At 39.3% G+C, this 13,892-nt stretch overlaps 1 protein-coding gene across 1 annotated transcript in view; it reads right to left on the bottom strand.

Moving 5' to 3' along the window:
* cpamd8 (C3 and PZP like alpha-2-macroglobulin domain containing 8) overlaps positions 1–13,892 on the bottom strand; it is a 140,491-nt gene that overhangs the window by 99,673 nt on the left and 26,926 nt on the right. The window contains exons 5-15 of the mRNA XM_062039551.1: positions 11,975–12,027; positions 10,901–10,918; positions 10,343–10,397; positions 10,098–10,211; positions 9,934–10,018; positions 5,781–5,889; positions 2,505–2,732; positions 2,256–2,426; positions 2,053–2,181; positions 1,787–1,985; positions 1,548–1,714 (exon numbers count right to left, since the gene is read on the bottom strand). Of these exons, the coding sequence (XP_061895535.1) occupies positions 1,548–1,714; positions 1,787–1,985; positions 2,053–2,181; positions 2,256–2,426; positions 2,505–2,732; positions 5,781–5,889; positions 9,934–10,018; positions 10,098–10,211; positions 10,343–10,397; positions 10,901–10,918; positions 11,975–12,027 (1,328 nt within the window). The remainder of the gene's footprint in view (positions 1–1,547; positions 1,715–1,786; positions 1,986–2,052; positions 2,182–2,255; positions 2,427–2,504; positions 2,733–5,780; positions 5,890–9,933; positions 10,019–10,097; positions 10,212–10,342; positions 10,398–10,900; positions 10,919–11,974; positions 12,028–13,892) is intronic.

Genomic DNA, 13,892 nt, shown 5'->3' with positions numbered 1-13,892 from the left:
GCAACAAAGCAACCATTTTAAAGGCCTACTGAAACCCACTACTACCGACCACGCAGTCTGATAGTTTAAAAAATCAATGATGAAATCTTAACATTGCAACACATGCCAATACGGCCGGGTTAGATTAGTAAAGTGCAATTTTAAATTTCCCGCGAAATATCCTGCTGAAAACGTCTCGGTATGATGACGTTTGCGCGTGACGTCACGGATTGTAGCGGACATTTTGGGACACCATTGTGGCCAGCTATTAAGTCGTCTCTTTTCATCGCAAAATTCCACAGTAATCTGGACATCTGTGTTGGTGAAAATTTTGCAATTTGTTTAATGAACAATGAAGACAGCAAAGAAGAAAGCTGTAGGTGGGAAGCGGTGTATTAGCGGCCGGCTGCAGCAACACAAACACGTAGAGAACTGGGACAACAGAGACTCTTACCAGGAGGACTTTGAGGTAGATATGCGCTACCGGGAGTACGCAGCTGCGGCTTCCAAACATTTGATCGCTTGCCCGTACGTGCGTGCCGCTATGTGCATGTCACGTACGGGACTTTGGGGAAATATATGTGCTGTATGAACTTTGCGGAAGTGAACGGTACTTTGGTCTGTGGGATTGAGTGTGATGTGCGGGTGTTTGATTTGTATTGGCGGTTATATGGACGGGAGGGGGGAGGTGTTTGTTATGTGGCATATTAAATACAAGCCTGGTTGTGTTGTGGCTAATAGAGTATATATATATGTCTTGTGTTTATTTACTGTTTTAGTCATTCCCAGCTGAATATCAGGTCCCACCCGCCTCTCACAGCATCTTCCCTATCTGAATTGCTTCCACTGCCCTCTAATCCTTCACTCTCACTTTCCTCATCCACGAATCTTTCATCCTCGCTCAAATTAATGGGGTAAATGTCGCTTTCTCGGTCCAAATCGCTCTCGCTGCTGGTGGCCATGATTGTAAACAATGTGCAGATGTGAGGAGCTCCACAACCTGTGACATCACGCTACTTCCGGTACAGGCAAGGCTTTTTTATCAGCAACCAAAAGTTGCGAACTTTATCGTCGATGTTCTCTATCCTTTCAGCAAAAATATGGCAATATCGCGAAATTATCAAGTATGACACATAGAATGGACCTGCTATCCCCGTTTAAATAAGAAAATCTCATTTTAGTAGGCCTTTAATATATTTTTTAACACAAATAACTTTTTCTTGTGAATGATCACGACTCACTCTTATCCTATAACTGACCACTGATTGGTCAGTTGCTGTGTGCTGTCAATAAATGTCACATTGGCAAAAGGGCAGTGTCAGGAAGCCAAGCATGAGCTTTGTGGGCAGTCTAAAGGGATTCTATCAGAGCAGCGGTTTTCCACCGGGTACAAGTGTTTGACTTGTCTCCATTAATAGTGTTACATTAATTTTGGACATTAAAAAGTGCAGAGGATAAAAACTTCCTTTTGAAAAAGTGTAGGGGACATGTTCCCCCAATGCACCCCCCAATTACATCCATGATTACAGTTGAACAAAATTCTGCTATACTGTAAAGTAGATGCAAACCTTATTCTCAAAGGTGGGATGGATGGGAATTTGCACACTGTCCGTAACGCCCTCGCCGTTCTCCCTCACGTAGTAGACAAGGAGGCGGCTGAGCGGCGCCATGGTGTGACTGACGGGGAAGCGCAGATACGACACGCAGCTGTCTATTTCAGTTTGTGAGGAAGAACCTGCAACATGACATCAAGGCTTAAGGAGGACCAAAAAAGGTGTTTTGATAGGGTAAGTCTCCACAAATTTACCTGAGGAGGACACGGGCGAGCGAGTGGTGTGGATGTTTTTATCGAAAGTGACCGTAGCTCTTTTCCCTCTGTGGGAGGCGGTGAGGTTGGCGAGCTGCTGGCCTGACAGGATGATGTTACCCCTGGAGGCCACCTCGTAGTGCAGGGTGAAATTGCATGGACATGTGGATTTGAGAGCCACTTCTGCCTCTTGACCGACCTGCACATATAGAAAGATGTACCTAATGAAGTGTCCAATGTAAGGACAAAGGCAGGAAGAAACGAACCTTGAGTGGGGCACCAGGGCTCTGGATCTGGATGTGACACCTGCTAGGAGAGTACCAGCTGCTGATGGACAGGTAGCTTGGCAAGTACTGGTCCCCAACGGTCTTCCCTTCAATGGACGTCACCTTTGTCTATATTAGCAAAATAAACTCATCAGTTCATCTGTCTCGCCATGCTTAAATGTCAGGAAACAATAACCACTGACCTCTAGCCACACATACTGGGCCGCAGTTGGGATGGACGGGATCTCAAAAGTGGCCTTACCATCTTTGGAGATCAGTTCACTAGTGTAGACATTGTCCTTCGGGGTTAACTCTGCCTTCACTCGTACTCTCACGCCATCCGCTGGGCTTCCATCAGGATAAGTCACCTCAATCTAAAAAAAAAAAAAGGTTCATTTAAACAATACCTGCAATAGTTGCGACATTATAAATGTATTAGCAGTTTGTCTTACGTTGCCTTTGTAAGGCAGACCTGGCTTGAACTGCTTGCGTGTGTCCTTGGAGTACCGAATGTCAATAAGCTGCTTATGGACCGGTGTGGAATCATCAAACGTGGTCTGCCTGCTTCCATCCGTGCTGGTCAGCGAGGCCCAGATGCTCACTGTGCCCCTGAAGTGGTCAGCCACATCCACAGGCATCATGTCTTTGACACACAGGCTGAAGTTGGCCGAACCTTTCATCTGAGAACAGCAAAAGCAGCGCTCGGGTACTATTAAAGCGTTGAACACAGTGTTTCTCAATTTTTTTTTTAACATAATGACCAATATTAAAATAAAGTTGTGTAGTAGGCCTAAGTATTCATTAAAAACAATGCAGAGGTTTATTATATGTAGTATTTTTGGCCACTGTAACACTACGCACAATTTGAACAGTAACAATGTGTTTGAATGTAGGAAAATAAAACACTGCACTATAATCAAGATATTCTTTGGCGTACAACTAGATGGAACCCGTGTACCACTAGTGAAAATCACTGGTCCAACATAATCCTACTGCATAGTTTTATGTACCGTATTTTTCGGACTATAAGTCGCTCTGGAGTATAAGTCGCACCGGCCGAAAGTGCATAATAAAGAAGGAAAAAAACATATATAAGTCGCACTGGAGTATAAGTCGCATTTTTGGGGGAAATTTATTTGATAAAACCCAACACTAAGAATAGAGATTTGAAAGGCAATTTAAAATAAATAAAGAATAGTGAACAACAGACTTAATAAGTGTACGTTATATGAGGCATAAATAACCAACTGAGAACGTGCCTGGTATGTTAACGTAACATATTATGGTAAGAGTCATTCAAATAACTATAACATATAGAACATGCTATACGTTTACCAAACAATCTGTCACTCCTAATTGCTAAATCCCATGAAATCTTATACGTCTAGTCTCTTACGTGAATGAGCTAAATATTATTATTTGATATTTTACGGTAATGTGTTAATAATTTCACACATAAGTCGCTCCTGAGTATAAGTTGCACCCCCCGGCCAAACTATGAAAAAAACTGTGACTTATAGTCCGAAAAATACGGTAACTTGTGTAATAATAACTGTTATTTCAGTATCTGGTGATATAATTTAAATCCTACATACAGTGGAACCTCAAAGATCAAACAGAATAAGCTTGGATTTTGAAACAATACTTTATCCCAAAGTCCCAAAATGAGTGGGGATGTTGTGCAGGGGCCCCGTGCACAGTGGGGTCCTGGGCTTTTGTAAACATAGAATTTTTTTTCATGTAATTTCTGTTAATAAAAAAAAAACATTATCAAAGTTTACCTTTAATCATTCACTTACACCAACAGATTGGGACAAGGATGACGCGATTGAAGAAAGGTAAACATTTAATAAATCTATCTGTGGCAGCATAGGAGAAAATTATGTAAAAGTTTCACTTTTGCATCTCATCGCAATTAACTGTGGTGCGTTAAACACCCATGATAAAAGTTAGAAATGGAGGCGTCGCTAGGTTTTAAAAACAGAGGGAGACTTAACCCCCAGGAGATGCAAAAATAACAATATTATCGCAATAATAATGAAGCATCATTGTTATGATGTATTTTACCTACAGATGATAATCCGATGTGTATCAGCTAATCCTTACTTTACACTATTATTATTATTATTCTTAATGTTTAATCTTCATATTAAATGTAATGTTTTTTTGTTAAAAAAAAAAAGTTTTGTTCTCAAACAAAACCTAATTATTTCGGGAAGTTTATCTTGATATGTTAATCTCATATTTAAAAAGTCAAACACCAAATTAAAGTTTTACATGTGTTTTAAGAATATGGTTTCAACCAATGCCATGCATTTTGTTTTTTAGTGCATGTAAATACAAATACAATGTGTGTGTGTATGGCGCGGTGACATTGGGTTTAGGGTGGTGACCTTTAGGAATCTTGTGTATAAGGGCCCAGAATTTGGTGCTACGCCCCTGGTGCTTGGCACTGGTTGTGTGCACCTGGGAGTTTGTTTCAGGGTCAAACATAAGACAAAACAAACAACAAAATAAATTGACCACTGTAAAGCATGTGAAAGCTGTATATATCAATTTAAACAAATTAAAAAAAAAAGTTTATTAACAGTATTAATTTAACTGTTCAATAACTGTACCCACTAGGCCAGTGGTTCTCAACCTTTTTTCAGTGATGTACCCCCTGTGAACATTTTTTTAATTCAAGTACCCACTAATCAGAGCAAAGCATTTTTGGTTGAAAAAAAGAGATAAAGAAGTAAAATACAGCACCATGTCATCAGTTTCTGATTTATTAAATTGTATAACAGTGCAAAATATTGCTCATTTGTAGTGGTCTTTCTTGAACTATTTGGAAAAAAAGATATAAAAATAACTAAAAACTTGTTGAAAAATAAACAAGTGATTCTATAAATAAAGATTTCTACACATAGAAGTAATCATCAACTTTAAGTGCCCTCTTTGGGGATTGTAATAGAGATCCATCTGAATTCATGAACTTAATTCTAAACATTTCTTCACAAAAAAAGAAATCTTTAAGATCAATATTTATGGAACATGTCCACAAAAAATCTAGCTGTCAACATTGAATATTGCATTGTTGTATTGTAATGAATGGAATAGCCTACTTGATTTGATGTTCAGTTTATGAACTTACATTCATATTTTGTTGAAGTATTATTCAATAAATATATTTATAAAGGATTTTTGAATTGTTGCTATTTTTAGAATATTTTTTTAAAAATCTCACGTACCCCTTGGCATACCTTCAAGTACCCCCAGGGGTACGCGTACCCCCATTTGAGAACCACTGCACTAGACAGCCATTGCAGCCAGTCACCCAAGAAGGGTAACCCCACAGTTGCAGTCCTTTCTTAAGTATTCTTAATTTTCTCCATCTGGGTTTTCTTTAGTTTTTCCTTGCCCTAATATGGGTTTAGATCAGGGGATGTCAATGTGAGTTTGTGAAGCCCTTTGAGACGTTTGTGGTTAAGAGGCCGAGCTATATAAATATCATTTAATTGATTAATTGATTGGTCTGATGATGTAATACAAAGATGGTCATGTCACCTCATGTAAATTATTGTCAGACAAGTGTAAAAAGAAGTTAAGCATATGTTGGTCATACTCCGAATTGTACAACCCCAACTTTGGAAGTTCCACTGTAAAACAAGAGTTGTGTGATCTTTATTACAACATTTGCATATTAATGTTAAGTCTCCAAGCAACAGGGTGACACATAAACTGACCTCCATGGATTTGATCACAGGATGGCCCATCTCATGACGGTAGTAGCCCACTCCATTTACTGTCATGTTCACTGTCAACTTCCCCGACACTGGTTTTCCAAATGTGTACCTGTGGAACATACATTACACATTTTAACCCAGCAGTGGGATTTATGGCTCTTTGAAGGGGTTTGGGATCTTGAGGAGTTATTCCTTTCAAAAGACTGACTTGTATAGTTTATCAAGGAAACAATCACTGGTAGCAGTTATAAGATACAATGTGGATAAAATAATTTCCAATATTACTCTATTGGTGGGAATTATTTGACTATAGTTTTATTTTGTTGCATTTCGTTGTAAACATTCCATAAGGTGGTACCATATCCGTATGCTTTGACAGTGATATCACTATTTTTTATATTTTCCTCACCTAAAAAAACTTTGTAGTACAGAGGCACAGAAAAAAATACACAAATAAGTAAGAATAAAATGTATGAATGCACTGTGTATAAAAAGTATAAACAATCCTATTGAATATAATACAAAGTTATACTACCCTTCCTGGTGTGTGTACGCTTGAACTACTTTACATATACACATCAGAACAATGAACTGGAAAAGAGAATCCTGCATGCGCATAAAATAAATGGCTTTAACTCTAAAATTGGTTCTCATTGTTTACGTAAAGGATCTGTTCAAAAGACTTGTTTTGTTTGCAAATGTCACATCTCTAATTTTTTCCATAAAAGCACAAATTAAGAGACAAATGTGTACAAAAAGCAATGTATTGAAGGTAGTGGATAACTGAAAGTTTTTGTCCATCTTTGGGAATGAAACAAATATATTTTTAACTGTGTAATGTTTATAACTGATTGCATTGGTTAAAAATCTCCTGAAGAACAGTTTACTATGTGCATTACTGCCTCCTACAGGACTGGAGTAGAATCATCTCAATTGTTTTCGACTATGCTCATAATCGATATGCTCAATAACTTGCTGATTTTTTAGGTGACAAGCCTTAACACTGGTGCATTTTATTGACATACCTGACATCCAAACACACAATGCATTTTAATATTATGAGTTTTACATTTTTCTATGTCTTTTCAACGCCAGTGATATTGGCCTGTGAATTAATTTTATTTTCTTGGCCCCTTTCAAACAGACTGTAAGAGACGGAGTTCCTTGCTGTCTCTGTTCTGTATGAACAACAGTGTTATGGAATGTAAGAGGATTTTCTGTTTTAGGATCGAGTAAATAGCGGCAGTTTTAAAGGTGCCATATGTGATAATGTGGCCAGAAATGGTATTGCAATAACGATCGAAATTCCGTAGTCTACTCCATCTCTCCATGACTGAGGTTGCCAGATACGCAGCCAAGTCCGAATCCTACTCCAAGGAACTTCAAATGGCAATCGACGAGTCCTACGCTGTAGGTTTCTCTTGTTTATGCTTCTTGCAAGATGGTTTACTAAGTAATTATGCCACATTTTACTGATGTCGATTAGCCAAATGTATTTGTAAAGTTACGCAGGAATATTTTCGTTGGGAATCGGGGACAGATTGTTGGCATTACCCAGCTAAAATGTTTAGTTTGACCGCACGGACCACCATCAAAATAATTATATGTAATATTTTATACATCGCATAGGCCTACTTTGATGGCAAGCCAAGGCCAACAGTAAAATTACCGGCACATTTCGTCCAGCATAACCCCATGTTGCATCCAACCTGACGCACTGCATTCTCTTCCATGTACGCACATCACCATCTTTCAGTGCAGAGTGCGATTCTATGAGCCAACCCACGTTACGTATAAACCACATTACGCATAAATCGTATAGCTCACGACCATGTCAATACACAAAGTAGAAAATCATTACAAGTAATGCATTATATTGTGCCAAGCAAATACCACCCCATATGCGCCTGATGCACATACGGTTCCAGAAACCGCAATTAGCCGTGCTAATGTTGGAACACATTTCCTCAGCGTATCAGCATATTGAGAACAAAATAGGCACTGACACTACCCATATCCACATAGGTTTTATTTGTCGAATATATATTTTATCCTGTCAGTTGGATGACACATCGACATACAGGCTAAAGGACATATATTTTCCCTGTTAGCCTATATTTACACTAGGAGCTGAGCACCACACACTAAGCATTCGTTGCACGAACATACTAGTTTTGTTAGACAAGATCATAGACTGTATTGGACAATATAATTTACATACGAAATGTCCATTTACATTTATTACAAGTAATAAGAAAACGTAAATGCCTTACTAACCTATCAAGGAGGAAATGAGTAAGTTTAGCATCAGATGAAAAAATCTTCTCCGCCTTCAATCGTCTCCATCTTTCAAAGGCATCCCCGATACAAATCCTCGTTTTGTTCCTGGCTTTGTCATGAATAAGTTGGGAATCGTAACGAGGCATTTTAGATTTACTAAGGTCTGACATGATTAGTAACTTTACCAGTGGCAGTAGCTAGACAAAGAGGGCGGTGCGTAACTGGCAACCTGGATGTAACACACTCACAGACTTTTAATTGGTCAAACGGTGGAGGGCGGGGCATCGAAATGAAAACAATAACAAGATTACGGGACTGTAAATCTAATTTTGAAATATGCATATCCCGGCTGAACTACCGTTATCAGTTATAAAGTTATTCAAAAAGAACATGATTTATTAATGCCTTTTGACATATCAGGGCCATTTAAAGGCCTACTGAAATGAATTTTTTTTATTTAAATGGGGATAGCAGATCCATTCTATGTGTCATACTTGATCATTTCGCGATATTGCCATATTTTTGCTGAAAGGATTTAGTAGAGAACATCGACGATAAAGTTCGCAACTTTTGGTCGCTGATAAAAAAAGCCTTGCCTGTACCGGAAGTAGCGTGACGTCACAGGTTGAAAGGCTCCTCACATTTCCCCATTGTTTACACTAGCAGCGAGAGCGATTCGGACCGAGAAAGCGACGATTACCCCATTAATTTGAGCCAGGATGAAATATTCGTGGATGAGGAACGTGAGAGTGAAGGACTAGAGTGCAGTGCAGGACGCATCTTTTTTCGCTCTGACCGTAACTTAGGTACAAGCTGGCTCATTGGATTCCACACTCTCTCCTTTTTCTATTGTGGATCACGGTTTTGTATTTTAAACCACCTCAGATACTATATCCTCTTGAAAATGAGAGTCGAGAACGCGAAATGGACATTCACAGTGACTTTTATCTCCACGACAATACATCGGCGAAACACTTTATCTACGGAGCTAACGTGATAGCATCGGGCTTAACTGCATATAGAAACAAAATAAATAAGCCCCTGACTGGAAGGATAGACAGAAAATCAACAATACTATTAAACCATGGACCTGTAAATACACGGTTAATGCTTTCCAGCCTGGCGAAGGTTAACAATGCTGTTGCTAACGACGCCATTGAAGCTAACTTAGCAACGGGACCTCACAGAGCTATGCTAAAAACATTAGCTATCCACCTACGCCAGCCAGCCCTCATCTGCTCATCAACACCCGTGCTCACCTGCGTTCCAGCGATCGACAGTGCGACGAAGGACTTCACCCGATCATCCGTGCGGTCGGCGGCTAGCGTCGGATAGCGCGTCTGCTATCAAAGTCCTCCTGCTTGTGTTGCTGGAGCCAGCCACTAATACACCGATCCCACCTACAACTTTCTTCTTTGCAGTCTTCATTGTTCATTAAACAAATTGCAAAAGATTCACCAACACAGATGTCCAGAATACTGTGGAATTTTGAGATGAAAACAGAGCTTTTTTGTATTGGATTCAATGGAGTCCGAATACTTCCGTTTCAATGATTGACGTCACGCGCATACGTCACCATACATAGACGTTTTCAACCGGAAGTTTAGCGGGAAATTTAAAATTGCACTTTATAAGTTAACCCGGCCGTATTGGCATGTGTTGCAATGTTAAGATTTCATCATTGATATATAAACTATCAGACTGCGTGGTCGGTAGTAGTGGGTTTCAGTAGGCCTTTAATGATGACTTGACATAAAATTATTACATATGGCACCTTTAAACCCAAAACGTATTCCACCTGTTATGTTGCAAGCAACTCTTACTGACAAGTATTAAATATATTACACTCGATGCTGATGTTATGATGACTTACCGAGCTCGGACGGTGGCCTGTTCACATGTGTTGAGATCACGGACGTAACGAGGTGGATCGATCACTAACTCAAACTTGGGCATGACTGTGAGAAAAGGCAACGGGATTAATTCATAAAGAGTAGTTGGAATGCTTGGATACTTCAGATAAAAACAGGTTCTCACCATACTTCTGCACTTCAAATGATTTATTATATGTGTGGCCCTGCACCTCCACGAAGATAAACCACTCTCCAAACACTGGCTGGTCCGACAGCGGGAAACTCATGTTGACAATACCTGCATGGGATAGTATTCTGGTTTAGAAAATAATTACAATGCAAAAGAGGATAACGGAAAGACAAGTCTTGCACTTAAACATTGATGTTGTGTGGAAATGATAGCAAAATAGAAAAAAATAAATGGCTCACCACAACAGATAGATTGAAGACCCTTCCACTGAACCATCCTGGATCCCCTTGGATCCTAAAGGACAACATCCATACATCATATATAAGAAATACCTGATTGGTGTGACAGTGCAGCTCTGCTTTTTCTCTCAGAGCATTATCAAAATATTTTCCTCAGGGGACGGACACATCAGCTCCTAGTAAATGGCAAGCCACAACATTAGGTACACATGCTTGCACAAACTAATAAAATCCAATACAAAAATGTATTTATATATTATATAATATACATACTACTCAGTCTCTGAGTAGTATGTAGAACTGCACTGCATCACACTAAATGTGGCAATCAAAACAAGGCATTATTATCTTCAAGCAGAATGTTTCGTATAAAGAGAGGGTGATACACTTTGTCCATGGGGGAGGTGAAGAGAGTCTATTTCACGGCGCGTGTTTATCCTTGCACCCTTCCAGAGAGCGTCCCTGTTTTCACTCCACAACCCCACCCTCCTCTCGCGTATGATCGGATGCGTGAACCCTGGTGCCAATCCCAGGTTGATCCCACCTAGCTCCACTCACCAAAATATACGCCTCAACCTGAAAAAAGTTGGGGGAAAAAAGAAAGAAGAGAGAGAAAAAAACAGTCTTTGTAAGCAATGTAATGTACATTTCTATACACCCAGTCACTACTTGTAATCGCACTAGACGGAAATACCTAATTTCATAAGAATATACTATCAGAATAAAAAGTTGTAAGATTATAAGAAAACATTTTTTAACTGTAATATGAGAACAAAGCAGCATGAAGACTACAAAGCAGCAGTTTATTACTTGAGCAATTGCTGATACTATTATTTTAACCTCTGGAAAGTCGACTTTATTCTCATAATTAGAAGAAAAATGACTTTATTCTTGTAAATTTATAAATTATTCAAAAGAAAATATATAGTTGTGAGATTACAACTTTTTTTTAATACACTGTAAACAGTTAAATCATGTAATACACTAATAACATATAAAAACATTGTTAGAAAAATCAGATTCCATTCATTTCATAAGATCAGAACATTTTTTTCCTTAAAAAAGTAAAATGTTTTCCTTTTAGAGAACCGTTTTTAATTTCAAGAAAAAAATTTTTTGTATTATCATCTTGAGTTTACGCCCACACTTGTTTTCTTCAAGGTAAGTATCATGGACTGTAGTAAAACAAAGTCTACTTTTTGAAGAATATATTTTCAACAATATTTTTAGATAGTGGGAAGTAGATACAGTCGTCCCCATGACCGCAATACATTAATTTCTGTGGAGTAGGAATCATTAATTGTAAATAGAATAGATGATACATAAAATAAATGTATTCCAATACATGATTCCTGAGGCTTAGCCAATCAGTGGCCACAATACTGAACAGCACGCTATGATTGGTTTGGTCTCCTTCAGTGGCCAATACTACTGTAGTATTGATATATTGCTTCATTTAGCCATTTCTATGCCTTGAAATGCTTAATTTAGGGGAAAATGTTACAGAATATGCTTTAAAATAAAGAAAATCAGTGATGTGGTGAAGCTGAAATTTATAAAGCGAAATAAAGCGAGGGACGAATGTAGTTTGGATTAAAATGAATATGGCTGCTTACAAGAAGTGAACAATACCTTGTCGTTAACAGGCCTCAAGTCAGGTGTCACTGTGTAGACATTGATGAGCACTGAGAAAGACACAGAAAAACAAATAATCAAAAATCCTATTAACTGTTTGAATATTTGAAATCTTATTTACATATAGTTTGTATTGAGTCACGTGACTTTTGAACGGAAGTAAACAAAGTGGTGGGCCACCAAACAAACATGGCTACATAGTGCAAAAATATCTCATTATGCAAGGGGCCTAGATTTTTCCACTAAAAGCAGATACAAGAAAAAATTCAAATTATGCACTGGAATAGATCCCTGTACTTAATCAAAAAAAGATTTGTCCAGTGATATCAAGGATTACACGTCGGCCGCGTTCTCAGAGATATCGAACTACTGTGCCCCAGACACCATTCTACACGACTAAACAGATGGAAACTGGAAAGACAACAGTATACAGAAAAGTTGTATACAAGAAGGGCATGAGCAGACTCTTTTTCCTGAGGAAGCTTAGGTCCTTTAAAGGCCTACTGAAACCCACTACTATCGACCACGCAGTCTGATAGTTTATACATCAATGATGAAATCTTAACATTGCAACACATGCCAATACGGCCGGGTTGGATTAGTAAAGTGCAATTTTAAATTTCCCGCGAAATATCCTGCTGAAAACGTCTCGGTATGATGACGTTTGCGCGTGACGTCACGGATTGTAGCGGACATTTTGGGACACCATTGTGGCCAGCTATTAAGTCGTCTGTTTTCATCGCAAAATTCCACAGTATTCTGGACATCTGTGTTGGTGAATCTTTTGCAATTTGTTTAATGAACAATGAAGACAGCAAAGAAGAAAGCTGTAGGTGGGAAGCGGCGTATTAGCGGCCGGCTGCAGCAACACAAACACGTAGCCGGTGTTTCATTGTTTACATTCCCAAAATATGACAGTCAAGCTTTACCATTGGCCTGTGGAGAACTGGGACAACAGAGACTCTTACCAGGAGGACTTTGAGTTGGATACGCATGCTTGTGGAGAACTGGGACAACAGAGACTCTTACCAGGAGGACTTTGAGTTGGATACGCGCTACCGTGAGTACGCAGCTGCGGCTACCAAACATTTGATCGCTTGCCCGTACGTGCGTGCCGCTATGTGCATGTCACGTACGTAACTTTGGGGAAATATATGTGCTGTATGAACTTTGCGGAGGTGAACAGTACTTTGGGCTGTGGGATTGAGTGTGTTGTGCGGGTGTTTGATTTGTATTGGCGGGTTATATGGACGGGAGGGGGGAGGTGTTTGTTATGCGGGATTAATTTGTGGCATATTAAATATAAGCCTGGTTGTGTTGTGGCTAATAGAGTATATATCTGTCTTGTGTTTATTTACTGTTTTAGTCATTCCCAGCTGAATATCAGGTCCCACCCGCCTCTCACAGCATCTTCCCTATCTGAATCGCTTCCACTGCCCTCTAATCCTTCACTCTCACTTTCCTCATCCACAAATCCTTCATCCTCGCTCAAATTAATGGGGTAATCGTCGCTTTCTCGGTCCGAATCGCTCTCGCCACTGGTGGCCATGATTGTAAACAATGTGCAGATGTGAGGAGCTCCACAACCTGTGACGTCACGCTACTTCCGGTACAGGCAAGGCTTTTTTATCAGCGACCAAAAGTTGCAAACTTTATTGTCGATGTTCTCTACTAAATCCTTTCAGCAAAAATATGGCAATATCGCGAAATGATCAAGTATGACACATAGAATGGACGAGCTATCCCCGTTTAAATAAGAAAATCTAATTTCAGTAGGCCTTTAATGTGTGCAGCAAGCTGTTGAATTCCTTTTTTCATTCAGTTGTGGCCAGTGCCCTGTACTTTGCAGTGGTTTGTTGGGGGAGCAGCACCAGCAAAAGGAACTTAAACCAGATTGACAAACTGATCTGGAAAT

The sequence above is a fragment of the Entelurus aequoreus genome, linkage group LG27 (genome assembly GCF_033978785.1).
Source record: "Entelurus aequoreus isolate RoL-2023_Sb linkage group LG27, RoL_Eaeq_v1.1, whole genome shotgun sequence".
In the NCBI taxonomy this organism is placed as follows: domain Eukaryota; kingdom Metazoa; phylum Chordata; class Actinopteri; order Syngnathiformes; family Syngnathidae; genus Entelurus; species Entelurus aequoreus.
The sequence above is the reverse complement of the archived record's forward strand: the minus strand, read 5'-3'. Positions and strand labels throughout refer to the sequence as shown.